The sequence below is a fragment of the Crocodylus siamensis genome, chromosome 11, assembly GCF_052110815.1.
Source record: "Crocodylus siamensis isolate JL-2025a chromosome 11, ASM5211081v1, whole genome shotgun sequence".
In the NCBI taxonomy this organism is placed as follows: domain Eukaryota; kingdom Metazoa; phylum Chordata; order Crocodylia; family Crocodylidae; genus Crocodylus; species Crocodylus siamensis.
The window spans coordinates 3,481,703-3,509,413 of NC_143405.1; the positions used below are offsets into that span (position 1 = coordinate 3,481,703).

The 27,711-nt window shown below is 44.6% G+C and overlaps 1 protein-coding gene across 1 annotated transcript; it reads left to right on the forward strand.

Moving 5' to 3' along the window:
* The first annotated feature begins 206 nt into the window (after window positions 1–206).
* STOM (stomatin) lies at window positions 207–26,856 on the forward strand. The gene is made up of 7 exons (XM_090021131.1): window positions 207–389; window positions 10,469–10,572; window positions 11,193–11,265; window positions 12,365–12,447; window positions 21,296–21,499; window positions 22,021–22,155; window positions 24,810–26,856. Exons 1-7 carry the CDS (start codon window positions 338–340, stop codon window positions 25,002–25,004), a joined length of 846 nt encoding a protein of 281 aa, XP_089877257.1. The 5' UTR covers window positions 207–337; the 3' UTR covers window positions 25,005–26,856.
* The last annotated feature ends 855 nt before the right edge of the window (window positions 26,857–27,711 follow it).

Sequence of the window (27,711 nt, forward strand, 5' to 3'; positions counted from 1 at the left end):
AAATAATGGTGAGGAGAAGAGCAGGGAACATAGGGGCGGGGGTTTCGTACCCAGCAGCGGACAAAACGGGATCGAGGTCAGGACGGGCGGTGTATGCCAGGCCCCGCAGAAGCGGACCGCGGTGGGTGCCGGTCCGTGGGACCCCCGGCCCCGGCCCCGCGCTCCTCAGGGCGCTCCGCGGCCGGGACGTGTTTGGTTGCCCGCGGGTTCCCGCCCCGCCCCGGACCCTCCCCCTCCTCGTCTCGGGGCTGCCAGAGGCGAGGCCGGGCCGGGGCGGGGCGGGCAGGCGGCGGAGCGGCGCGGCGCGGCTCGGCTCGGGCAGACGGTGGAGGGAGCCATGGCGGACAAGGAGGCGGCGCGGGGCCGGCGGGGCCCGGAACCCTTCCGCGGTGAGAGCGCCCATCTCGGCCGGGCCGCGCCGCGCCGCGGGCCGCGTTACCTGTCGGCGCGGGGCCTCTCGCGCGGGCTCTGCCCTCAACTTTCCCAGCTGCAGCCCGAGCCCATTGCCTCCGCGCACGGCGCAGCGCGGGGGCCGGGTCTCACCCAGCTGCGGGGGGTCTCGCTGCCCCCAGGCGTGAGGTGGCGCCGCAGCGGGGGCATCTCCGTGTCCCTGAGGGGCGGCGACCACCGGTCCCCGGACCACAAAAACACCGCGTGGGTGAGCGGTGAAAGGCGCCGGGGTGCTCCCCGAGCAGGAGGGCCCCGCACCGTTTTGTTTCGGCTCATTTCGAGCTCCAAACAGGGTGGGAGGTCGGGGGGCTCCGAAACAGCCTTGAAACGAAGCCGGGGAGCGGTTGAAACATTTTGGAGCTGAAGCCTTGCTCTCCCACGGGGAACCGGAAAGTAAGGAGAGCGGGAGGGCGGCTCTGGCGTTGGCTGCTCCCTGCTAAGGCTCGACAAGTGTTACCTGTTGTGATTGAAAGGGGTGGACCGGGTTGAGGCTGCAGGGGAGGAGGAGACGGACACCTCGTTGGGGCACGCTGCCGTGTGGTGTAGAGGCCCCAGCAGTGGCGATGCGGAGGGGTGCACGTGCACCCCCTGAGAGCACCGGTGCACCCCCTGACAGGCGCCGGGGCGGGAGGGAGCACCAGTGCCCGCCCTGCAAGCACCAGCCGGGGAGTGGGAGCCCCAGATGAAGTGCCACCGCCACTCCTGGTTGGCGCAGTCGGCCACAGGGGACTCCCCCATTCAGTGAGATTGGCCCCTGGTTGCTGCCTACTTGCTGCCTCACCCGACTAAGGTGGCACCGATCGCCCATGGGCCCCAGCGCCAGTGAGGGCACACCTTAACACGGTCACACATGTCACAAGTTTTACTTGTCAGCAGCTTGAGGTGCAGTTTCCCAGAAACCCCTGCACCTATCTCCTTGAAACGTGGCAGGTTTCGTGCCCTCAGAAGGGGCTAACGTTCTGGCTGTTCTCATCCAAATCTGCCACAAAGTAATGAAGTAATAGGCAATTTTGCGCTTCCCCATTATAGCCTATGAGCAAAACAGTTTTGACGAAATGGAACTGTACTTTTGAAATGAAACTCAAAATGAAACACTGTCCTGTCAAAACAAAGCAGTAGGGCTGTGTGAAACAGCACTAAGTGGCCCTCCAGCCCACATAAGTGCCCACCCCTGGTCAGCTCCATCCTTTCTGGGTGGAGCTCCCCTCCAGGGAGTTGGAGGCTGCTGTTAAATCCCTTCTCTGTCTTGTCTTCTCCAAAAGAAATAAACCCTGTTCCCCCAGCCTCTCCTCATCGGTCGTGTTTCTCAGCCCTCAAACCATTTCCCTTGCCCTCCCTGAACCCTTACAAGCCAGTGGTGGAGTGGGGGGTAGTGGGCTGTGAAACAACCCTGGTAGCAGGGCTTCAAATATAATCTTAATGGATATTGGCGCAACCAGATACCAACAACTACAGTATAGTTGCACTTCAGCACTTGAGGGTTTGATCTCCTGTTTCGTTTTGTTTCTGCTTGTGGTTTATTCTAGTCAAAAAAAGGAGAGAATTAGGAAATGAAGCATTTTGGGGCACCCAGGAAGTATCTGTTCTTGTCAGTTCAGTATCACATGCGGCCTGTTTCATCCAACTTTTTTAATGTGACTATTTTAAAGGTGTTGATTTTGGCACTGAACATGCAGTCGAATAGTGATGGAGATAAGGTTGTGGCTAAGTAAGGGTTTTCTCTGAGTTTTAGCAAGTTGTGGGTGGGGGGAGGAATTATGATGGGTTTGTTTAAGAATAACGTTTTCTTAAGCAGCTCGGGTTGTATAAGTATCAGCATGTCTATTTGTAGTGTTAGGCATGAAGCCAAAACCTCGCTGCTGGTATCCAACACATAGGATCTATATTTTATTCTGTGTGTAAGTTAGAGGTTATTAACTAGACCAGTTGCATTGTCCCTTATTCTGTTACCTGTGGCGTGTGGGGCTTCTCATTTCCAATTTGTTATCAACCACGCAGATGTTTTTGTACGTTCAGTGTTACCACAGAGACTCCAGTTCTACTGTGTGGAAATTGTTCTTGCTGTAGTCAATGATAAACTATACGCAGACTTCAGGCTCAGTATGGTTCACTGTCATGAAATGTTCCATTAATGGAAGATAAAGTAATAATGGCTGCAGATAGATAAAATTGCTTAACTGTAATCACAGTGGGGGAGGAGAAGCCTGCTCAAAAGACCTGTTCTGGCACTGGGGAGATGACCATATATTTAATTGACAGGATCATACGAAGAAGGCTAGAAGAATTCCAAAGAGGCAAGAAAAATAGACCTACTCAAGAACAGAGAACAAACCCTCCAGGGACATGTGTACCATTCTCATTTTGTCAAATTATACTTTTTTTTAATTGATACTAGTGACAAGCTGACATACCTGTAGAATTAAGTCATCTATCTTAAGTATAGGTACAGCATGACGAGTGCAGTTCAGGCTGAATCAGCTGGACTGATGTCCTTGTGTCTAAATAGTGGAATTCTTTTAATTAATATGGGCCCTGCCATGTAGGCACATTTCCTAACACGAATGTTTAACAGCCTTTTGAAAAGTGTCTTGAAGTCTATTGCATAACTTCGGAAAGCCTCTTTTCTCTAGTACTGTATGTGCAAATTGGTTTCTAGGGTTTTTCTTCCTTTACTGCTTTTGCATCTTTGATCCTAGAGAGATTTTCCTTTTAGTTTTGCATTCAGTGATTTGAAAAAAAAAAACTATAAAAAAACCCAACAAGATGTCATAACTATATCTACAGAAGCCAGTTTTGAAGTCAGAGAGGATGACTGATTAAGTTTGGATTGAGCATGAGTAAGTAGGCCAGCTCTTGATAAAACACAAATTTATTTTCTTGTTTTAAAAAAAGAAGGATATAAAACAGAAAACACACTCAGCACTATTTATAAATACCATGCGTTGCAAGATCCTACAGAAAACATCTGCAGTTAAGAATGCCAAACAAGTGATGTAGTATCATATGATCCAGAAGCTGTTTATGACCATTTCTGTTTGCATTTTTTCAAAGATTAGTGCATTCTTGGGAAGCCATCACAATTTAGTTAGCAATTTTACTTTATGTTCAAGTTTTTCCGTTCTTACAGTACATCTGCCCAACTAAACTTGCTTGTTATACCAAGAGTTTGGAAAGGTGAAACTGCATTTGTGCTAAGTTGCTGGTATATCACAGAATCATAGGAAATGAAGGTTGAAGGGACCTCAGGAGGTCACATCCAGTCCAACCCCCTGCTCACAGCAGGACCAGCCCCAACTACATCCCAGCCAGGGCTTTGTTGAGCTGGGCCTTAAAAACCTCCAGGGATGGAGAGCCCACCACCTCTCTGGGTAGCCTGTTCCAGTGCTTTACTACCCTCCTCGTGAGAAGGTTTTCCCTAATATCCAATCTCAACTTCCCTTACTACAACTTGAGCCTATTGCTCCTTGTTCTGGCATCTGCCTCCACTGAGAACAGCCCAGCTCCATCCTCTTTGTGACTATCCTTCAGGCAGTTGAAGGCTGTTAAATCCCTTTGCGGTCTTTTTTCTCCAGACTAAATAAGCCCAGTTCCCTCAGCCTCTTCTTATAAGTCATGTCCCCCAGCTCTCTAATCATTTTCGTTGCCGTTTTCTGAACCCTTCAACTAGTCTACATCCTTTCTGTAGTGGGGGGTCCAAAACTGGACATGGTACTCCAGATATGGCCTCACCAGTACCAAAAAGAGGGGGAAGAATCGCTTCTGCTGGCAACGCTCTTACTAAAGCAGCCTAGTGTGACATTAGCCTTCCTGGCAACAAGGGTACGCTGTTGGCTCACACCCAGCACACTGTAACTCCTGGTTCTTTTCTGCAGAGCTGCTGCTTAGCCATTCCATCCCCAGCCTTTCCCAGTGCATGGGATTGTTCTATCCTAATATAGTATATGGGGCTTGGATATTTCTGCCTTTCTCAGTCTCGGAGTAGAGTTCACCAAATGGTCCAAATCTCTTGCAGCCATTGGTGCAGTTGCACCGTTGGTGGTGGTTGTTCTAATCCAGGCACTGTTTTTCTTGACTTTGTACTAGGGAGCTATGACTGAAAAACAAAGCAGTCCCAGCGATGGTACCAATGATGGAAGTTGTAATATAGACAGGGTTTAGGTATTTTTAAAACCAACAAACCCTACTCTGAGTTTCTGAGGGTGTTTCATTTGAGCAGAACGGAATTTTCTTACTGTTCTTATTTTTCTTAAAAATCAATTTTTCAACACTTGCTTAAAAGGATCATGTATACTCAAGTTTAAATATGCATCCTCAGCAATAAAGGTTAATGGGTTTGCAGCTTTTCTGAGTTCTCTGTTTTCTTCTGGGATGGGAAGAACAGCATTTTTTTCCTTTTCAGACTTGACTATGTCATAATATTAATGTTGCACAAATTGAGTTTTACAAAATGATGTTGACATTTTGCATGACTGAATTGCTTATGGTTAGGTAGAGCATTCCTTTTCTGTTGAGTCCTGTCTTGAATTCCAGGGCTTCCCAAGGAACTAATTCTTTAGAGCTTTTCAAGTGCAAAAAGCAAATGTATTTGAACTAAATGTATTTGAATTGTGAGAGCTCATCCTGACAAATTCTCATCCTCTCTCTGAATAGTGCAGCACGTGAACCACCCAGTTAAATATTGCAGCATCAACAAAGTATTAATGTAAACCCCTCTTCCTCTCTAACAATATGGTGTGTTTGCTCACTTGCATTCCTTTTTAGCACTGCCCTATTAAAAGACCTGGAACTGTGTTTTGCCCAGTTCTGTTTTGAGGTTAACTTTGGAGAAACAATTACAATTAGAAATAACGTTTTTAAAAAATACCCTTAAAGTGATCTGCTCAAAGATGTATTAAATAGTAAACCAGGAAGATGCATTCAGTTGGAGCTCTGTGACGTAATAGGGAGAAGGAAAGACTTCTATTGTGGAAAATTTTCTTTCTGGAGTTTGAAAAGGGTAAAGGTTTGTTTACCAGAGCAAATTGCTTTTGGGTAAATGTTAGCCCAAAACTTCTCCGATTCTTTTCAAAATCTGAATTGTCACAGGCAAAGGTTAAGTGCACCAGTCAGTACAGTTAAACAGCTTAATAAATCTGCAAAGAAAATTCTTCACAAATTTGACAGAAATTTTAGTGCCCTTTGATAAAATGACTGCATTTAGTTCAATTCATGAGATTTCTAAACAGAGAAATAGGATACAGAAGCTATATTGTAAAGGCTTCTGGAAACCAGATGGGCTTACAACTTAATTTGAAAGCCATTCTTAACTTTCCGTGATGCAGATGCTATACTTTACCTGGTCAGACTCACCAAATTAACAGGCTTTATTGAATTACAGTCAAGCTGATATATTGACTCTGAATATGTGTATGAATGTTGTATTTGTAATCTTATAACCTTGTAATATGCAGTAAAGCTACTGATATAACGAGCAGGTGATCACAACTGAGGATCACACTGTGATGACTTTTTTTTAACCTTCCCCTTTGCTTTACTAGAACAGGCTATCAAATACTCTAACCTCTAAATATTGATTGAAAATATACCAACTGCCTTCTGCATAATTTGGCAGGTATGAATTTAAATTCACATAATAAATTATCTATTTACTCATGTATTACTTGTGGTATGAATTCTGGATGTATGTAAGGACAGCAGATCTGTTACATGAGCTTCTAACTCTGTGTGGTTCCTGTCACATTTAGGAGACTGTAGTAAGATACAGACCTTCTTCGCATATACTTGTAATATTTTCCTAGAATAGAGGCCCTCTCATTGGAATGCCTCTGCAGAAGGGCAGAATATTGATGTTTCATACAGTGATATCTGAACAGGAATTCAGCCTTGTTAGGTAACTACCTGTCTTAAAAGGATCCCAAAGAAGCCTGTTTTCACTGAACTACCTCGCAGATACAAAAATAAATTTGCCCTCAATTAGTAGAATTCAACCCCCACAATTCCTAATGGGGAAAAATGCCTTATTAGCTTTATGTCTCAAGTGTGAATGTCCATGTTTTGTTGAGTGAAAGATGCATGTTTTGTTTATGGCAGCAAGCCTGTTGGGATCAAATCAGATGATTTTAATAGCCACCAATAAATCAGTTCTCTTACTGCCGCCATAAGGGGTGGATATGGGTGTCATCTCCCATTTTACAGATATGGAAGTGAGGTGTGTGTGGTTGCACTGGACATCTAGGATAGCAAAGTATAGAACTCAGTTCTCAGTTCAGTGTCGTCTCCCCTTTTTCCCATTGGTAGCTCTCTTGATTTCTCAGCCTTGATCTGATTCTGTTGATCCAACAGAAATTGAATACCATGCTATAGACATTTGTGCAGAAACCAGAACACAAGCCCTTATTTTGCTGCTGCTGCTGCTGTTTTGTTCCTGGAGCCTAGCACACTGCAACCCTTCTCTGCAAACCTTTCCTTAATGAAAGGAATATTGTTATTAACTGCTATTTGTCACAATCTGCCAAGCACTAAGGTGCTATAGTTAGTATCTGTCAAAGGGGTGGAAGTGGTGGGGAGAGATGGACTGAAGCCAGGATTGAGTACTATATATATCAAGTTATGTGAATTTTTTTTTTGTTTTTTAATTGACTTAGACCAGGTGGTATCGGCCCAGAAAAGAGATGCAGACTGAGACTGACCACTGTATCTGGCATCATCAGCTCTCTTCCTTCAGAAAGTCTGATTTTTAGTGAGTGTGAATTAGGTATAGTTCATGGTCCTGACGAGAAGGGCTACATCCTTTTTCACTTCAAATGCCTAAAAGGCATATGCATGGCCACATAACTGAAACTTTTGATACTTAATGTACACTAGGATTCAGCGTTGCCTGTGCAGATTCACACTGCCTCTGGGTGAGGAGGGGGCCTAGGTTCTCTTGCTCCCTGGGCACAAGCCCTAACTACTTGGTTATTGAGCCCATCCTGGGAGGCACCCTCAGTTTCTCCTCTCTTTTACTTCTAGTAGGTATGGGTATATTATTTCACCACAGAAGAAAATGCCATCCCAACCTGTGTGAGCAACAAAAGCTGAAGTGATGTGGCTACATATATAGTTTCATAGTTTCATTATATACCACATAGGCACGTAAAGTGAAATGGCATTTAGCTCCAGGTCTCTAACCACAGAACAAGGACGTCACAAGCAGTACCAGTGAACCTAAGCCCCAATACGGGAGGTGATTTATAGTAGCAGGTACCCAAAGCACTGCAGAAAAAGCGAGCAATACCACCAGCTCACTTCATTTTTTAAATTAATCTTCTATATTTCATGCTGTATCTTGCTACAGCTGTGCCTGTGGCAAGCTGTATAGTGTGCATGATATTTCAAGCTACTTTTAAGAGAAGAGCTGTGGTTGCTATAATAATAATCTAAAAGCAGTCTTTCAAATTATTATTGTGAAAAGGAAGTCTAAATCATCTGAATTTTTAAATTTTACTTTGTCAGCAGAGAAGCACGGCAATAATGTGATGTTTTTGCAAATAGATTTATTCTATAAGTAAATGTCACCCATGAGTCATGGAGTCGCTGGAAGTGGAACACGGGTATGGAGCTGTATATTCCCAGAACTTAGATCCAAACTAGGTTTCTGAACGTCCAGGAGTTGCTCGAGTATCAGTCACAGGGCACCCAGTATCAGTGTTGTTTAAACAGCAAGTGATTAAAGGGAGTGTTTTCTTTTGTGATAGCGGTGTAATGACTTGGGGAGAGTCTCCTGTCAAAAGGAAAAATGCACACACCTTTGGTGTTCAGGGTGTGACAGGAGGTTGCATAATAGTGTTTTATACAGTCATGCTTTTCTGTGAATACCAAACTTGAAGCAATAGTTTCTTTGTCTTTTTGCACTTCTCCATCAGCCACAGATGACTTAAATATTGAGAATTATTGAGCAACATGCTTCAGGAAGTTACCGTAAACAAAACCGTTGGTTGGTGTCATGAGCACATTCTTGTTCCTGGCATTCTTCATAGATGATGGGGAGGTGGTCAGGTCCCTTCAGACCTTCCTGAATTACTGCATAAAGATGAAGTTGGATAGTACTAGATCAAGATGTCCAGTCCTTGAGAACAAGCTTGTCAAATGTTATCATAACTGAAAGAGTACATCAGAAAAGAATGATCTTCTGATTAAAGCACGAGGACAGGAGGTGAGGGCTTCTTGTCTGACCTTGGCCAAATCACATACCCCTGCATATTCAACAGGCTCCACTAATATTTGGTGTGTTAAGTTTAGGGACACTTAAGACTTGGTTTTCTTTTTCTAGAGATACCATATAGCTGCAGTTCCCACTGACTTCAGTTGGAGTTGTGAGGGCTTGACCCTTCTGGAAAGCATGTCTCAGTTGTCCACCAATTCTGGGCATCCAAATTTAGATGCTTGAAAAATAGTAACTTTTCCCTCTGCAAGTTGCCCTATCTATAAAATGCAGATGGTAGCATACACCCACAGTGGCTTGTGTGAAACAATTAAGTATTTTGCTTTAGGAAAAAAATAAGGGAAATTTTAATTAATTTATTTTAATGAGTACAAAAATAATCTATTATATATTCCTAGAAGCAAAAAAAACCGGAGTCTTTCAATACAAACTTGTTGCAGCTGATGGGTTCTCTGACTGCTATTTTTAGGAATCAGACATCTGGCTAGTGTAGTCCACTGCATAGTAAGTACCAGGCCCTGTGAACTGTGTTGAGAAAAGGTGTTTGTGCAGATGGTACCTAAGTCAGAATAAAGACTGTGAGTTTGCAAGTAAGCAAGCAGCAACCTGAATGACGCTGGCATTTACCAAAACCTAGAGGCATGGTCCAAAGGAGATATTTTAACATCTAAAATATCAGAATTGTGTTCTGTCTAATGGGACAAACACCTCTTAGCATTATGACTTTTTAACAATGGTGTTGTCACCACCTACCAGTTTTTATTTTTTTTTCTTTTGGGGCTTTTTTACAGGGGTTGAAGGATGGGGTTGAGTTTCAGTGGTCTGGTGGTTTCAACCTCCCTTGTACAAGTTGCAGCATTTGGCAGTTATTAGTGTCACCCTGGGAACGCCGTGCTTGGCAGCAAAGACTCTTGGCCATCACAGGAAAATCTGGGCTGGGAGGAAGAGAAACTTCCTCTTTGTGAGGATCTAGTTTCTCTCTATGAATGCTTGATAGTTCAACATCACCATGTCATGGTGCTTTGCAGGCTCTTCTAGGTCTGCATGATTTGAAATGACTTGTTTTGCTCCAGGAAGTCTGCTGTGGTGCATGATTGAGCAATGTAGCAGTCGTTTGATGACAGAGGACGGTCTTGTTCAGAGCAGAAGGATCCTTCACAGGAAACTGCTAGACAAAGATGCCCTTATGTTCTTGTCTGAGTGGTCGTGAGCCATCCAGGCACCTTCTCTCATCCCTTGTATGAACCTTGGTTATAAGACAGAAAGCCGAGACTGATTTTGCCAGTGTCTGCATGTGCATTTCAGGCAGCTGTGAGATTTTTGCATCTCTGCCAAATTAGTTAGAATTGAGTGTTTAAATGACAGAAGTTTTTCTAGTTGCTGATGGTATTCAAACAGTAGTTGGGCAAACAAAGCTGTGGTTTCCAGCCTGGAAAATAGTTTTCAGCTACTGCCCTGTAGTCTTTCCTGGTACAGAAAAAAGACGTTGATTTGTGTAAATATTGCAGTGTTTTAAATTTTAAATCTCTTACCCTTTGCAGGTACAGGTCTGAAGGCAGTGTACTTCAATAATGTTTTCATTTACTGAACCAAATTCTACTCCTGGCTGTACTTTGGCAACTTGGTGATTTCAGCGGAAGAGAAAACAGAGTTTGGTCTGCCAATGTAGTCTAGTTCCAGTGGGCAGTGGATTAGATCCAGGGAAAAGTCCTGATGATGATTTCATGCTAAGGCCATGTCATTGTATCTTTATGTGGCAATTGTTTTCTATAATGGATAGTCTTCTTATTTAAAATACCTACCTCTCTCTTCCAGAGGACTCTGATGCTGGGCTTGGTGCATGTGGATGGATCCTCGTGATTGTTTCGTTTTTCTTCACCGTTCTTACCTTTCCGATATCTGTCTGGATGTGCATAAAGGTAAAGCTGTTCATTGGTAGACTCAAGTCTACCAAACAATGAAGGATGTGTGCTGCTGGTTAGTGACATTGTTCAATTGATTTCCCCAAACCACAGATAATCATGACCGCCCATCATTCTTTGATCACAGCCACATAGTATATGACATTTTATTGCATTGCATTTTGAATGTATTTTAATTAGAAGAGATGGAGAGAAAATTATAAAGCTATATTTAAAAAAAGGGAAATTAGGGCTTTTCTGGGACTAATTATACCACATCTAGTCCATCTACCCTTTTCAGGGCAGGAGTGTTCTTTATGCTCTTTTTCTTTTCTTTCTTTGTTTTATCCAAGTGGTCTGATTGCCACATCAGTTCTTGCAAAATCATTCCATTCTCCCCAAACATTTATTTCTTCCTTTAGAATATTTTCTTGACAAATAACCATCTTTTAATATTTATTTCTCATAACTGCTGTACTGAACAAATGAAAGCATGCATGTTACACCCTGTAAGACTAGAGACTGTTCAGTATTATTCATAATAAATTTCCACAAGGTTTGACATGTCATCAGGACTGCTGTAGATCTTCATTCCTGATGGAGACCTCTTAAACTGAATGTCTATTTACTCGTTACAGATCATAAAGGAGTATGAGCGAGCCATCATTTTTAGACTTGGGCGCATCTTAAAAGGGGGAGCCAAAGGACCAGGTCAGTCCAGTGTAGCATGCTAAATATTTGTGCATATGGAGTCTGATTCAGTTATACAGTTGTCAGGGGAAAGGACTATATTCACTGTGTCAGCTTAGTGGTACAATATGGACGATGGTGCTGGTTTTTATTGCCCTCTCCCTCGGAAAGTTTGTTTGAGTTGGACATTTCTTCTAAACTAATTTTAGCAAAATCACTCGTAACCAAAAAGCCAAGTAGCAGCTTGCCTCAGTTACACTGAAAAATGATTAATTTATATATATTCCATGCCTTCCCCCATCACATAAGAACCTATTATTTTTATACCAGTTTTGGTTTCCTTTAGGATGCATTTTCTCTTGAGGCGCTCAGGGGGCTGTGGACACAATTGGCAATAAATACATAACATTTCAAATTTGTTATTTTGTCGGGGCAGTAAAGCAGGAGCTCTTGTGGCTTAGCTGAGGAAGGGACAAGTGCTCCTTGGCTGATATATTATAGGCTTGAAGGGTGAAAGTAAAACCAAACCGATAGGAAAAATGAGGCCTTTTTTTTTTTTTTAGAAACTTAAGGCTAAAGCTTTCACAAATATTTGAGTGACTTAAAAGCCTTAATGATTTTAAAAGGACAACTTGAGCATTTGTTTGGCCACTTGTAAAAGTTTTTCTTCTGTACTTTGGGAATTGTGCCAAGATTGTACAGGGTGGCAGTGTTACTTTCTGTCTGAGGTGACCAGTTGCAGCAGCATCTTTCTTTTCCGTTTTTATTAATTTTTCCATCCCTGGCATATTGGCAGTAAATAATGATCCCCAGTTCTGTAGAATTCTTTAGTTCCCGACTACTAGATGTGGTCCCTACAGGCAGCACGTTGTCATGTAGTGTTTCTTTCTTCTCAAATCCAGCCCCAAGGGTAGCGAGCTTTTCAGAGTTTGTACCAAGTAATGCCTAATTCCCCTTTAAGAGCCACAAAGCAAAATTATGGAGCTAACAAACAAATGCTGCTGAAGTCATACACTGTCTAAAACGGATGGGTGGGGATGAGAGGATGTCAAAGAGCTGCTAAAATAAATAAGCATTGAAGGTCTGTTGTCTCAGTCTTTTGAATTGATTTTGTGTACAGGTCTGTTCTTTGTCCTGCCTTGCACAGACAGCTTTATCAAAGTGGATATGAGGACTATCTCATTTGATATACCTCCCCAAGAGGTAAGTTTGCACTGTCCCATCTGGTATCTTGCCAAATGCAAACAGAATTCAACCTTCCATACTCCTTTTTTTTCTTCAAGGGCTTCTGAACCCCCTTGTTTGTTCCTGATTTGGCATGAATTATTATGCAAGCAACTCCCTCCAGCTATTCTTATTTCAGTGAAAGCTTTTAATCTTGTCTGAACAAGCTCTGAGTAACGTATCAGTGAAAACATGTATTGAATTCTGTGCAGTGTGATTCAACACACCCAGAGCTATGGATTGCTGCCTGTAATTTAAACCTATTCCCTTCCAACCCCCCTTGTCCTTACCCAGTGTTGTATAGCTATATAGTGTTGGGGTAGATTTCTGGCTTCCTCTTTGTTCAGGTACAGTGTAGTATAAAGAAACTTAACCCCTTATTCATGACATTCAGTAAAACAGTCTCCCCTCAAACATTAATAAGTGATTTGTCAAGTACTGCATTGTGGTTTGAGCTGGCAGGCTTGGCTGTCAAGACTGCTGCGCTGTGCTTGCAGTTCTGCTGCTGTGTTGCTGTATGATCATAAGGCAAATAGATCATCCCTCCTGCATTAAGGTATAGACTTATGAACAATTTACTTGGAGTCAGCTGCTCTGCAGTAACTTCCCAGGCTCATACCTGTGGCCCACAGGAAATGGAAGCTAAGCCGTGGTAACTTACCCTCTTTCTTTGAGGGCTGAGCTGCTGAGTTTGGCTGTCATCTGCCATCAATTTAATAGCATGTATATGGGGAGTCGCTGTGGAGCAGCTGATGCAAAGCCAAGCCCTCATTTCTCATTCGCTCTTCAGTAAATTCATCACCATCTGGGTAACTGAACTCAAATCGTTTCTTGGCATTGGTATTGTGAAGCTGCATTACCTGTAAACCTCCCTCAGATCTTTGAGGTAAAAGAAATGCAGGTGACTGACCAAGTTTGAAACAGAAGTCCAAGGAACAACTCTTGTTTAAGACAACCTACTATTTCTGTAAAGAGAGAAACCCATGGATGAGGAAAATTCACTGGATATGTCGCTTGAGAATTAAGTATCTCTCAAGAAGCCTTCTAAAAACACATTCTCAGACAGCTGCACAATGATGACTGTAACTGGGATTCTGCTTTGTCTGATGTGTTGTTGAATGCAACCTGCCTGGCATATTTGTTTTCTGTACCGTTTGCCACCCAGTTTACTGCTCATCTTTATTGGGTGGATTTAGACAAATGGTAACTGTCAGAAAAGAGTCTAAAGGTTAATTGGTTAGAAACCTAATCACAGTTGGACATAATGTGCTTGTAGCCGCTGATGCACCATTACAGGGGCCATCAGGTTTTTCAGTTTTCCTTTTCAATTAGATTACATTATGCTTGTGGTTTTTATTGGTGGGGGCAGCAATACGTTTTCATTTACAAAACATGGCTCTTTATGCTGATGATAGCCTTTCTCTGATTTTTGTCTGACAATGTTACATCAGACTTGTAGCCAAGAGAGTATGGGACCCAAAGGCAGTAAATGCTTCAGGTCATCCTTTCTTTTTTCCCAAATGTTGTCAAGGCCACCCAGTTCTGCAATTCCTCTGACATGCTGTCTGCTTTCTCCAGTTTTGCATACTGCATGGTCTTTGAATTTTTTTCATTTTTTTTAAAGCAACTAAGAAGCAATATCATGACTGAATGTTTTACATTGTTCCTTCTAGGTAGGAGTCCTCTCTCCCCAAGACACTGTTTGCTTTATTTAATGTGCACTACAAACTCATCAAAAGGGGCTATGCTCTTGATCTCTCTGCTAGGTGGCATGTACATCTTTCTGTACCACATATAAATGTTAAAAAAAATAAACTGAATAGATCATTAATATCGAATTCCCCAAGTCTCTACAAATGACAATTTCCTACTGCACTCCAGAGATAAGCTTCTAGTCCCGTCAATACAATGCAGTGGATACTGGGCAGATCCATGCATCTCTTGTTCAGTCAATGTCCGTAAGAAGAGCAATACATTGCCAGGGTCATGATAAGAAATAGATCTTTTTAATACTCTGAGTGCAGTAAATAATGCTGGTCGCAAGCCAAATGAAATGTAGGCCTTCTGTCTGGCGCACTTATTTCCTAAATAGCCAGGTTGTATGGGTGCCTCCTCAGACTAGTTTTGGAGCATGCATTTCCCATTCCTGCAGTTCGTAAGGGGAGCCCCATTTGGTGCTTTTAAAAAAGGTTGCAGTCCTGTTGTTGCTGCAGTTTGCTCTGACTGTTCAGAGACATCATTCTTCTAAAAGGATCCACAAGGCTCCCAAAAGGCTGTGGTTGATCTCTCTTTCATATATTATTATGTGTACGTGTGCTTCCCCTCCCCACAGGGCTCCTTAGCAAGCTGCTTTTAAGCAACCCTGTTCCAACTGCTCTTTACATCTCTGGGGACGCTTCTGAGTGAAGAGTTCTGTGTAACTTGGCAAAGAGTGGTATTTTCCACTCACTTTTGAAGCTGTTAAGAAGTGATAAAACACTTGGGTCCAGTTTTTGGCATAGGGCTGGTTAGGTTTTTTTATGAGTGTTTGTAGTTGTATTTATTTAACGCACACAATAGTAGAAAAAGTAAAAAACTTCCCCATCAGGTCAGTGAAGAGAGAGCACCATTGAGTAGCAGGCTGGGCTTGCCTAATAGTCATTTTTGTGATACTTTCTTTAATGAGTAGAATTAGTAGATGAGAATATCTTTCCCTCTAAAACTTAAGGAGTGGTGTTTTTACAACATGACTCAAAGACAGTTGCATAAGTAGGGTGGGTTCATCAGGGCAGCTGCCGCAGATACCCAGCTGCATTGCTACGCCTCTGCCCACAGAGATGCACTTAAAATACGGTATTAAACAAAATGCAACTAAGCTGTGGGCATAGTTAAACATCTGCCTCCTCAATATCCTGCAGCAGTAGGAAGCCATCCTAATTCAGAACAGCAGCACCTGCTGTTACACCGATCGGGGATTATCCGTGCTTCATGACACTAATTGATCACAAGCTGGGGATCAAGCAATAATTTCTCTCTTTAATATGGCATGTAATGATGCAGAAGTAAGACACCTAATGGGGCTTTCTCTTCCCTCTTGAGTAGCTGACACAGGCCATTGCTGGGTCAGGTGCTTGACTAAATTGATTTCTATGACCATTTCTTTGTTTGAGATAATGACTCTCAGAGTTTCCCCCTCCGGTTCACCCAAATGCATGGCAAGTCCTTTTTGTGCCACTCCTTTTAAAAAGCACAGTCAGAATATGCTTCTTTTTTTTTTTTAATTCAGCTAAGTAGGTCACCTGTTTTGTTCATGGTTTATAAATTGACACGTGTGGTCAGGTTCATCTTAGATGATTTGTGGTCCTGAAAGCAGCATACAGTGTGTGTAAGAAATACGTGCCCTGCACCAACACTGTCATGGTTCCTGTATTATAGGACACAGGTGGCTAAACCTTCCAAGCCATCTAGCTGTGAGAGACAAACCTTTTGATATGGAGATGCCCCAGAGTCAGTGACCTGCATATGGACATGCCCTAGAGTCAGTGAACTCCAGTGACCTGGAGAGGTTGGATGTATTCAAGTCAGCCGGCCCGGATGATCTCCACCCTAGAGTCCTAAAGGAACTGGCCGAGGTCATTGCAAGTCCCCTGGCATGGCTTTATGAGCACTCGTGGTGCTCTGGTGAGGTACCGGAGGACTGGAAGAGGGCCAACGTGGTCCCCATCTTCAAAAAAGGCAGGAAGGAGGACCCAGGAAACTATAGGCCGGTTAGTCTCACCTCGATCCTAGGCAAGCTGTTCGAGAAAATTATGCTGGCACACATCCAGGAGGGGCCAGCAGGGGACTGCATGCTTAGGGGTAACCAACATGGGTTCATCAGTAGCAGGTCCTGTCAGACCAACCTGGTGGCCTTTTACGATCAGATCACCAGATCGTTAGATGCAGGGGTAGCAGTGGATATAATCTTCCTGGACTTCCGGAAGGCTTTTGACACTGTCTCTCACCCTGTTCGCATTAAGAAACTGGGGGGCTGTGGTGTAGACACCCACACAGTCAAATGGGTCGCCAACTAGCTGGTGGGCCGCACCCAGAGAGCGGTGGTGGATGGGTCCTTCTCAACCTGGAGGGACGTGGGCAGTGGGGTTCTGCAGGGCTCGGTCCTCGGGGCCGCACTGTTCAACATCTTCATCAGCGATTTGGATGAGGGGGTAAAAAGCACCTGTTCAAATTTGCTGATGACACTAAGATGTGGGGGGACGTGGGCACATTGGAAGGATGCAACAGGCTACAATTAGACCTAGACAGGTTACAAGGGTGGGTGGACGAGAATAGGATGGGCTTCAACACAGACAAGTGCAAAGTGATGCACCTTGGGAGGATCTCCCCTCTTGTCAGCACGGAGGCGGAAAGGGATCTGGGCGTCATCACTGACTGCAAGATGAACATGGGCTGGCAGTGTGGGGACGCAGTCAGGAAGGCCAACCGCACCTTGGCATGCATCCACAGATGCATCTCGAGCAGGTCCAAGGAGGTGATCCTCCCCCTCTATGCGGCACTGGTCAGACTGCAGCTGGAGTATTGCGTCCAGTTCTGGGCGCCGCACTTCAAGAGGGATGTCGACAGCATGGAGAGGGTCCAGAGGAGGCCACTCGCATGATCAGGGGACAACAGGGCAGGCCCTATGGGGACAGGCTGCGGGACCTGAACCTGTTCAGCCCCCAAAAGAGAAGGCTGAGGGGGGATCTTGTGGCCTGTTATAAACTAGTCAGGGGGGATCAGCAGGCATTGGGGAAGTCACTGTTTCCCCGAGCACCGCCAGGAGTGACCAGGAATAACGATCACAAGCTGGCAGAGGGTAGGTTTAGGTTAGATATCAGGAGGCGCAACTTCACAGTCAGGGCTGTTAGGGTCTGGAACCAGCTTCCAAGAGAAGTGGTGCAGGCTCCTACCCTGGGGGTATTTAAGAGGAGGTTAGATGAACATCTTGCTGGGGTCATTTGACCCCAGTACTCTTTCCTGCCATGGCAAGGGGTCGGACTAGATGATCTGTTCAGGTCCCTTCCGACCCTAGAAACTATGAAACCAAAGACTGCGGCGCTGGTGTCATCGGGAAGACTTTGGCTTCCCTGACCACAGCCCGCTCTTTGGCGAGAGAGGCAGCGAGCTGCTGGGAAGAGCTGGCCTCCACCCCTCTCCCCTGGGGAGGAGGCTCTTCTTAGCCAGGCTGGCTGACCTGCTCCACCGGGCTTTAAACTAAGCCCGCTGGGGGATGGGGGGACTACTGCCACTGCTGGCCCGCTGAGCAACCCTTGCAAAGCCAGCAGATCAAGGCACTTAAGGGAGCCCACCCCTGCCCCAGCCCTGGCACAATCTGTGGGCAAGGCAAGAGCCCCCAAGGGGACACTTGCCTGCCTGTACACTAATGCCAGGAGCCTGGGTAACAAGCAGGAGGAGCTCGTCCTCCTGCTCAGTGCAAAGAATTATGACGTCATTGGGATAACGGAGACCTGGTGGGACTCCACCCATGACTGGACCACGGGTATAGAGGGCTATACCCTGTACAGGAGGGATCGTGTTGACAAAAGGGGCGGGGGTGTAGCTCTCTATGTGAAGGAAAGCTACACGTCCCTGCAAGCTGATGTTGGCGACCAGCATGGACAGCTAGAGACCCTCTGGGTAAAAATTCGTGGGGAATACGGCACAGGGGACACAACGGTGGGAGTCTACTACAGACCTCCCACTCAAAGTCCTGAGCTTGACCAGGAGTTCGCCCGGGAACTGACTGAGGCCGCTTGCTCCAGGACCTTGGTTGTCATGGGTGACTTCAATTACCCGGAGATCTCGTGGGAAGATCACTCAGCAAAATCCGAGCGGTCGCAAAGCTTTCTCTCGTGCGTGGATGACCTCTACCTGACTCAAGAAGTCTATGGGCCAACGAGAGGCAAAGCGCTGCTCGAACTGGTACTGGCTACGGGGGACGACCTAATCGGCGACCTAGTGATCGATGGGAAGCTGGGTGACAGCGACCACGAGCTGATCACCTTCACCATCTGCCGTAAAGCTGGCAAGTCAGTCAGCAACACAGAAGTCCTTGTCTGGGGGCTTGTCGGTCAGGCCCTCAGGGACCATGATCCCAGGGAGATGGGAGTTCAAGAAGAGTGGTTGCTTCTCAAGGAAGCGATCCTCAGTGCACAAGCTAAATCTATTCCAACACGGAGGAAAGGCAGCAAGAAGGCACAGCAGCCCTCCTGGCTCTCCAGGGACCTAGCGGACCTCCTGCAGCTAAAAAGGAAAGCCTACAAAGGATGGAGGATGGGATTCACCTCCAAGGAGGATTATTCTGCACTGGTCCGGTCCTGCAGGGAGCAAACCAGGAAAGCCAAGGCTGCAACTGAACTCCAACTAGCTTCAGGCATCAAGGACAACAAAAAGTCCTTTTTCAGATATGTGGGGAGCCGGAGGAAAAGCAAGGGCAACATTGGACCCCTGCTAAACCAGATGGGGCAACTGACAACTGACGCCCAGGAAAAAGCCAACCTATTAAATAGGTACTTTGCATCAGTCTTTCATCAGTCCCATGAGACGCCCATGCCTGCTATGGGACAGGGAGAGCCGGGTGATGGGGATCCCCTACCTTCCATAAATGCGGACCTCATGAAGGAACATCTTGAGAAGCTGGATACCTTCAAGTCAGCTGGCCCTGACAATCTGCACCCCAGGGTACTCAAGGAGCTGGTGAGCGTCATAGCCCAGCCCCTGGCATGGATCTTTGAAAACTCCTGGTGCTCTGGTGTAGTGCCCGAAGACTGGAAGAAGGCCAATGTGGTGCCGATCTTCAAGAAAGGGAGGAGAGTGGATCCGGCTAACTACAGGCCCATTAGCCTGACTTCTATCCTGGGGAAGATCTTAGAAAAGTTTGTTAAGGAGGCCATCCTTGAGGCACTGGCCCAGGCTAACATCCTAAGGGATAGCCAGCACGGGTTTGTTGCGGGTAGGTCTTGTTTGACCAATCTCATTTCCTTCTGTGACCAGGTGACCTATGACCTGGACAAGGGAGAAGAGATTGATGTCATATATCTTGACTTCAGAAAAGCTTTTGATCTGGTATCCCATGATCACCTCTTGGCCAAACTGGCCAGTTGTGGCCTTGGCTCCACCACGATCCTCTGGCTGGGAAACGCTCCGTGGTCGGACCCAGAGGGTTGTAATTGATGTCAGTCACTCATTGTGGTGCCCTATGACCAGTGGGGTCCCTCAAGGCTCTGTCCTTGGACCCATACTGTTCAACATCTTCATTAATGATGTGGACACTGGAGTCAGGAGTGGACTGGCCAAGTTCGCCAATGACACCAAACTTTGGGGCAAAGCATCCACGCCAGAAGATAGACCTGGGCAAGCTCAGCAAATGGGCAGACGAGAACCTGATGGTGTTTAACACCGAAAAATGCAAGGTTCTCCACCTTGGGAGGAAAAACCTGCGGCATCCTTATAGGCTCGGCAGTGCTACGTTGGCTAGCACTACAGAAGAAAGAGACTTGGGGGTCATCATTGACCACAAGATGAACATGAGCCTGCAATGCGATGCTGCGGCTAGTAAAGCAACCAAAATGCTGGCGTGCATCCATAGATGCTTCTCGAGCAAAATCCCGGGACGTCATCCTTGGTGAGGCTGCAGCTGGAGTACTGCGTCCAGTTTTGGGCTCCACAATTCAAAAAGGATGTGGAGAAGCTTGAGAGAGTCCAGAGGAGAGCCACGCGCATGATCAGAGGTCAGGAAAACAGATCTTACGATGATAGGCTGAGAGACATGGGACATGGGACTCTTTAGCCTGGAAAAGCGCAGGCTCAGGGGTGATCTGATGGCCACCTATAAGTTTATCAGGGGTGACCACCAGGATCTGGGGGAACGTCTGTTCACCAGAGCGCCCCAAGGGATGATGAGGTTGAATGGTCACAAACTCCTGCAAGACCGTTTCAGGCTGGACATAAGGAAGAATTTCTTTACTGTCCGAGCCCCCAAGGTCTGGAACAGTCTGCCAGCAGAGGTGATTCAAGCACCTACATTGAACACCTTCAAGAGTAAATTGGATGCTTATCTTGCTGGGATCCTATGACCCCAGCTGCCTTCCTGCCCTTTGGGCAGGGAGCTGGATTCGATGATCTCCCGAGGTCCCTTCCAGCCCTAATGTCTATGAAATCTATAAACCACGCCGGCTCTAATAATAATTTGTTAAAATATTACTTTTTTTCAGTTCAAACTGCTTGGGAGCTTCAGTGTATCTACTTCTTTTATAAACCATGTCTCCATGCATATTAATATCAAAGAAGCCCTCTATCATTTATGATTTTTTTTTATCTCTGCTCTTTTTTTGTATTCCTACCCTGTGATCACAACCTTAGCAAGTTGGATGGTCATGCTCTGCAAACAAAAAGAAACCCTTCAGTGTGTTCTTAGTCCTGTTGATTTCTGAAAGTTTTGTCTCCTTCCTCTGCCAGGGGATTAGTGATGTACACTGCTGCACACATCTGTACAATCCAGGGTGCAAACTAAAACATACTCTCCTGTGACATGTGTCATGATCCTAAATTTCTCCTAATCCAAAGGAGTTAAACTGAGATGATTCATTTGTGTCTTTACATATATACAATACATGCACACACAGAGCCCATATTTGAGATGGAAATAACCTACTTTTCTAAAACCATCCCATGACCATGGCAAAAACAGAATTGTGCTCTAGATGATATTGCAAGCATGTAGTATAATTACAATTTTCTGTTTTAATATTCTTTTTGTTGTGGTCCTTCTTGTTCCATTTCATTATTTGCCATCTTTTCTCCCGATTAGATCCTCACCAAGGACTCTGTGACCGTGAATGTAGATGGAGTGGTTTATTACAGAGTCCAGAATGCCACCCTTGCTGTAGCAAACATCACAAATGCTGACTCGGCCACCCGGCTCTTGGCACAAACCACCCTGAGGAATGTTCTGGGGACCAAGAACCTCTCTCAGATCCTTTCTGATCGTGAAGAAATTGCTCACAGCATGCAGGTATGTGCAACTTTTAGAGCCCTGCTTACCTACTCAGTCAAGTTAAGCAACAGGGATGAGGAGTACCTTGCAAACTAAACCTTTTCTTGGGTATAAATTGACAAGCCAAGCACATCCAGTTGAATTTGGAGTGGGGTTTTGTTTATAGCTTCTCCCAAGAGCTGCTGGAACAGTGTCCAAGTATACCAAGAATCATAAGCAAAGGAAAGGTCCAAAAGATGGGTTGTTTTGCTGGCTCATACCTGTGTTATTATGGTTCATAGCAATGGCTTTTAGCGTTTGTGCCAGTTTCTAAGTTTGTTACTCTAGAACTATATTACAACCATGTTCCAGCAATGACAAAATTGCAATATAGGTATATTCTGCACCTTAGATATAGGGAGATATCCACAGATTAATAGTATTTTACTTTAATTTGATTGGTAAATCTTTTTGTTTAACTTAGCATTGGTGTTTTAAAATGATTTTCATAATTTAGCCAGGCAAGTGGAGGTCACACATTTGTCCTGTCTCTTTGACAGGCCACACTTGACGAGGCAACAGATGACTGGGGAATTAAAGTGGAACGTGTGGAAATCAAGGATGTGAAGCTGCCAGTCCAGCTGCAGAGAGCAATGGCTGCTGAAGCAGAAGCAGCCCGAGAAGCAAGAGCCAAGGTAATGTTTTCTTCTTACTCCATTTTTATCAGTAACTTCTTTGGTGATTCCTCTGAGGACAAAGACCTTCACAAAGAGCATAGGGGAAAGCAGGACAAGATTTTTGGTAGAATTCTGTCTGGAAGCTTGCCCTCATCTGTCTCCCTGTCAAAGAGCATTTTCAAGCCCAACCCTTCTCCTGTCCCATGACAACTCCTAAAAATATAAACAGGATGTAGTCTTGGTACAGTGCTAGCTGGCTGGAATGCAAGATGTAGGTCAGGGTTCCTGCCTCTTCTGTTAACTTACTGAGACTTTAGACAAGTCCCTTACACTCCATTTCAATTTCTGTGTAATATTTCTAGGGGTTATGTGGCTTAATGCTTGTAAAGAAGTACTCTTAGCTCCTCTGCATTAACAGTATTCGGAATCCATTTGGTGGTGCTTTTTCCATCCTTTCTAATGAACGGTAGGGCAGTCTGATGAAAAGATCCGCTGAGATTTTTGCTATGGGAATTTGGAAATTGGCTTCCCAAAACTTAGCAGAATGGCTTTCCTGCTTACTTAAGGAGACTTTTTGCTGTGAACCTTGCTCCCCCTGGCGGTTCACAAACCCAGCACTAGAAAGCTTTGCAGCAATGACTGAATTACTTCAAAAACAAAATTGCAGGTTCTGTTGGAAGTGCCAGCCCAAGACCAAAATTGGAAAGGTCTTTTACTTTTAGAAACACATTAATGTTTTTTTCTGACCTCTCTCTCATTGGAAATATTGAACTTTCATTGCAAAATGCAAAGATCCTTCTTGACAACAGGTTTAATTGTAGTTTGTTTAATGCCACAGAATTTAATTTTTGCCTGTTTTTGAATCGTGATATCTAAATTCATATTCATTATCATATACTTACTGAAAAGTGAGTATACTTAGTGAAAAGGAGAAAAAGCTAATGAAACCTTTAGATTCCACTTGTAAAAACAGCTTGCTTGCTTATGTTTGTGCGTGGAAATAAAAATGAGGAAACCAGGATTTCATTGGACACACTTGGTGGCTGAATACTGAAGGTGAATTTTGCAGGACAGTTGGAGAAGGCCTTGGTTGTAAGCAATACCTTATACTTTCCAAAGATTAAAGCCTACATTTTTGCGAGTTAAATAATTTACCAACTTCATATTGATAACTTAAACTAATGGTTAAAATAGTGGCAACCCCGCCTTGTGTGCACACCCACACCCATCTGCGTCTTAGCTCATCAAAAAGTCTTAACCACTGTCAAGGTTTTTGTACACATCACAGCAGAGAGCAGAGGGAGTTTTAAGGAGGGATGCACAAAAAAATAATGACTTAAGTTTGTGCATGTCTACAGGGAGTTCATCCCAAGGGTGAAGGGCAGCATGAGAGAAAGCACAAAGGCACTTGTTTGACAATGCAAGAAGTGAACAACAGTGCCAGCTTCTGTATGCCTATCAGAAGTGGGAGTCGACTTCTCAATAGCGAGCGAGAGATGATAGACCATGCAGGGGCCTGAACTTGAAGATGAGTAACTTCTGTTTGATGTGACAGAAAAAAGAAGAGCCAGTAGAGATGCAAAAAGAGGGGTGACATGATCAAAGCAACAGGCTAGGATGATGCTCTTTGCAGCTGTGTTCTGACTGGGGACGACCGGGCAAATAGCATGTGTCAAGGGGAGAGAGGGGTGTTGCAGTAACTGTGGTGGTGATGATGATAGTGCCAGTGGAGTGTGTAGAGGAGAAACCAGGTAGAACTGGAGGAGAAAAGCTCCATCCTAGATTCCTCTGGCAAGCAGTGTGTAAACAGCTGTGTACAATGGACTTAAAAATGACAGGGAGATAGGGCAGTAGCTGAAGAGGCACTTGAGGACAAGGGTAAATATTAAGATGGGAGAGACCTATGCCTGTTTGTATGGCGAAGGGAAGGAGCCAGAAGTGTGAGAGGTGGTCACTCGATGCAGAAAGGGAAAGGGCAGGAGGAAGCTCTGAGAAGTGAGTTGAAAACAGCTGAGGTTGCAGGTCCAGGTGCCTGGTGTCACCGCACCTGTCTTGGATCCCGTTCCAGTAGGATTTCTAGCAGGTGAGTGGTTCAGACATGAGCTTTGGTGCTGAATTGTTTGCCAACCACTGCATTCACCCTGATAGGGTGGGACACACTTCACAGTGAATGTTCAGTGCATAGCATAGCTTAGCTTTATCTTCAAAGTGAATCTTTAGTACCTCAAACTTGAAGGTACCCAAGTTTATTCCCTTCTCTCATTCTTCACAAGCTGCTTTGATTTTCTTTGCCAGTTGAAATCTTGTGTAAGCTTGTTACACAGCCCACGGATTCAGCTTCTCCTGGCTCCTCTGCTCAGGGTTCTGTACTGCTGGCTTCCACTAATACCAGTAAGATGGGTCTGCAAGAGGATGGTAGTGTGCAAGAGTCCCTTTGGCAGGGTACTGGTGGGGGGGCAGCACAGGGTCCTGGCAGTTATTTCAGAAGGTACAAAACTCATAAGTTATAAACTAAAGCTCTCCATAGAGACTATGTTCACATCTGCTACCTAAGGATGGTGCACAGTTTGGCACTTGGTCTTGTAACTTAAGGGACTGAAATAACTCAGTGAGCCTCTGAGGTAGCAGCGTGCCAAACACCTGCTATTTCACCCATTTTGTCCCCCCCACAGGTAATTGCGGCTGAGGGTGAAATGAATGCCTCCAGGGCCCTGAAAGAAGCCTCCATGGTTATTAGCGAGTCCCCTGCTGCTCTTCAGCTTCGCTACCTGCAGACCCTGACCACCATTGCTGCAGAGAAGAACTCTACCATTGTCTTCCCACTACCCATAGACATGCTGCAAAACCTCATGAGCACAAAACACTAAATTGTGCTGGAAGAAGGGATCTTCTGCAGCTGGGGTTGTCTGTCAAAACAAATTAGCTGTTAAGGTTTCAGGTAATGTTAGCAGAATGGGGCTTTTAAGGCACCCTCTTTTTTGTGACCCTGAGCAGAGTATGCAATAGTGAAACATATTTAGTGTTCGTGAATGTGAGCAATCAAAATCCTCTCCAAGTCCTAGAAACAAACAGCGCTTTTAAAAACAAACATCCGTTTTAAATGTGAAATTATTTTATTCTCTTAGGTGACAACCTCTTGTCATCTACAGGTCCCCTTTCCCAAATGGTCTGGATGACCACTTTGGGTGAGAAATTTCCTCTTGGAAGGGCTGTGAAGTAATCCCAGAACTGGAGAGGGGTTTTCTCTCACCAGCCACATACGCTGTATAGGGTATTGCTCCATTTCAGAAAGTGGCATTGGCCCTGTGTGAGGAAATGAAGGGTTCAGCCACTTTCTGTTTGGATTGTAGCCATACGAACTGGAGCCACAGATGTGCTCATTCACTTCTGCCTGTTTCCTGAAGTAATCAAACAGGGGAGCACTGGATACTGGTAGCTCTGAAAAATCAGACCAGTGTCATCTTAAAATCCAGTCTGAAAAATCAGACCAGTGTTGTCTTAATATCCAATCTCCCCTCTGTGAGAGGCAGCAGTTAGCCCATGCTGCTGAAATGAAATTTCCACCCCTGCCTTAACAATGGGAGAGGCATAAACTCTGTAGTTATGGATCTAATAGGCTTGTAGTCACTGATATGCACTCCAGTCATCATGGTTGTGTGCCTGCTTGTACAGATTAATGCCTTTTAAAAAAGTTTGAAATGTCTCCGAATCTGCCTTTATTTGTATATTCTCTTTTTAAAAGTACTGCTTTCTAAAAAAAAATAATAAAATAGCAATTTTTTTGTTTGTAAATGGTAGCCTTTCATATTTTGATTTTTAAATACACTTGTTACACAGGATTTGAAGTTCTGTATCTGTCTTAAAGCTGGCACCTGTTGCAAATATAGTGTGGTTTTTAAATGGTCTTGTATTTCATTTTTTTAACAAAAGATCTGTATACTTTTCCAGTGTCTGCTAAATCAGGTTATTGATTTTATTTGTATGTATTTGCTAAGAAGGAACATCTTGCACTCCCAGTTAAAAATTACATACCCTTGTGTAATGTGAAGATTTCATAATCTTTTATATTTGGTCTCATGTTAATCTTAGGGCAGTGTATAGTACAGAGTCAGTTGTTCTGTGTTCCTCTGATAACTGTAATAGCATAGTTGTCGTAATGATTGGCACATACCCATAAGATTAGTTTTAGGCCTCTTCTCATATGTCAGTTGTTCCCTTTGTTTTTTGAGCTTCACTGAAACGCTTGCAGTTCAGGTCCCCTCTGCTCAACTCCTCGCCTGCTGCAAGACTATCAGTTTCATCCTGATCTTTCACTTCAGTGCTCCTTGCAGTCCTGCTAACTGGACACAACTGTCTGCCCTGACTGTAAACACATTGCTATGTAAGTGAGAGCAAATAGAAAGTTCCCACATCTTGCATACATAACATAGTTAGAGAAACATGTTCTGTGAATCCTCTAATGTTCATTTGCATAATCTGTTAAACCACTGTAACATCTGTAAAAAAGAATTACAGATTGCGCTGAGATTATGTTGAGCCAGATTCAGCACCGGAAAAAACTCCATTGGTGGCAAGAATCCAACTCCACTGAACTTGGCTTCTAGTCATTAAGCACTAAAGAGATAGCATAAAAATAAAGGCAAAGTTGATGGTGATAAATGGATTGTGGAAGTGCCCTTGTACTCACGCTGCCCATAATAAAGTTTGTAATTTATCTAATTGCCTTTGTGCAATGAGTCATTTTGTATTTGCATCCGTTATATTGAGTAATGGCACAATAGTGCTTTTTGCCACAAGATCCTGCCATTCTTGACCATATCTTACTGGCTTTCACACCGAGTGACCATAGGCATTAAGAACTATTCAGACAGCCTTCCAGTCTACACTACGGTGGGGAAAAACAATCTCATCCCTTTAAAAAGGTGGGGGGGGACTTGGCTGGGATTGTTTAGGTAGGGATGATCCTGGCATGAGCAGTGGCCTGGACTAGATGACTCACAAGGTCCCTTCCAGCCCTAGTTTTTCCTACAATCCTGCCAGGATTAAGATTAATTTGTAACCGTTTCATCTGGCTGCATTCTCCTGCAGTAAGTGTAATACAAACACAATACTGAAACTTACCTTCTGGTTTCATCCCACTTTCACAAGAACCAAGTTGTCCCCCTGCAACACATGTACCATCTCCTAAATGTACCTATGTACCCCTCGTCTTTCACACTTATCCGAGTCAGGGGTTTTTCCTACTCTATGTAACAGGATACCATCCTTTCATGAATGATGAGTGGTATTGCAGTTTGGCATGAGCAGAGTTTGCATCACAGTCATCCAACTTGTGTTATGTAGCTGACTGACTTACACCAGCACCTGGTGCTATGCTCATTCTGTTGAAATACGTGTAGCACAAGTGACATCAGTTCTCCAGCTTGATATGGACTGTCTGGGAGTACAGGTGTGATGCTCTCGATTTTTTTTTTCTACTACCAGTGTATTCACCCATTTATCAGGCTATCTGTTGCAAAAGTTGCCCTACTCACCCTTTGTCTTGAATACAATGCTTCTAGAGACCTAGGCAGA

What these genes read in the sequence shown, in the direction of transcription:
- STOM (XM_090021131.1), top strand. Translation starts at nt 338, where the DNA reads ATGGCGGACAAGGAGGCGGCGCGGGGCCGGCGGGGCCCGGAACCCTTC. An exon ending in GGGCCCGGAACCCTTCCGCG is followed by an intron (nt 390 to 10,468) that starts GTGAGAGCGCCC and finishes TCTCTCTTCCAG; the next exon opens with AGGACTCTGATGCTGGGCTT. An exon ending in CCCGAGAAGCAAGAGCCAAG is followed by an intron (nt 22,156 to 24,809) that starts GTAATGTTTTCT and finishes TCCCCCCCACAG; the next exon opens with GTAATTGCGGCTGAGGGTGA.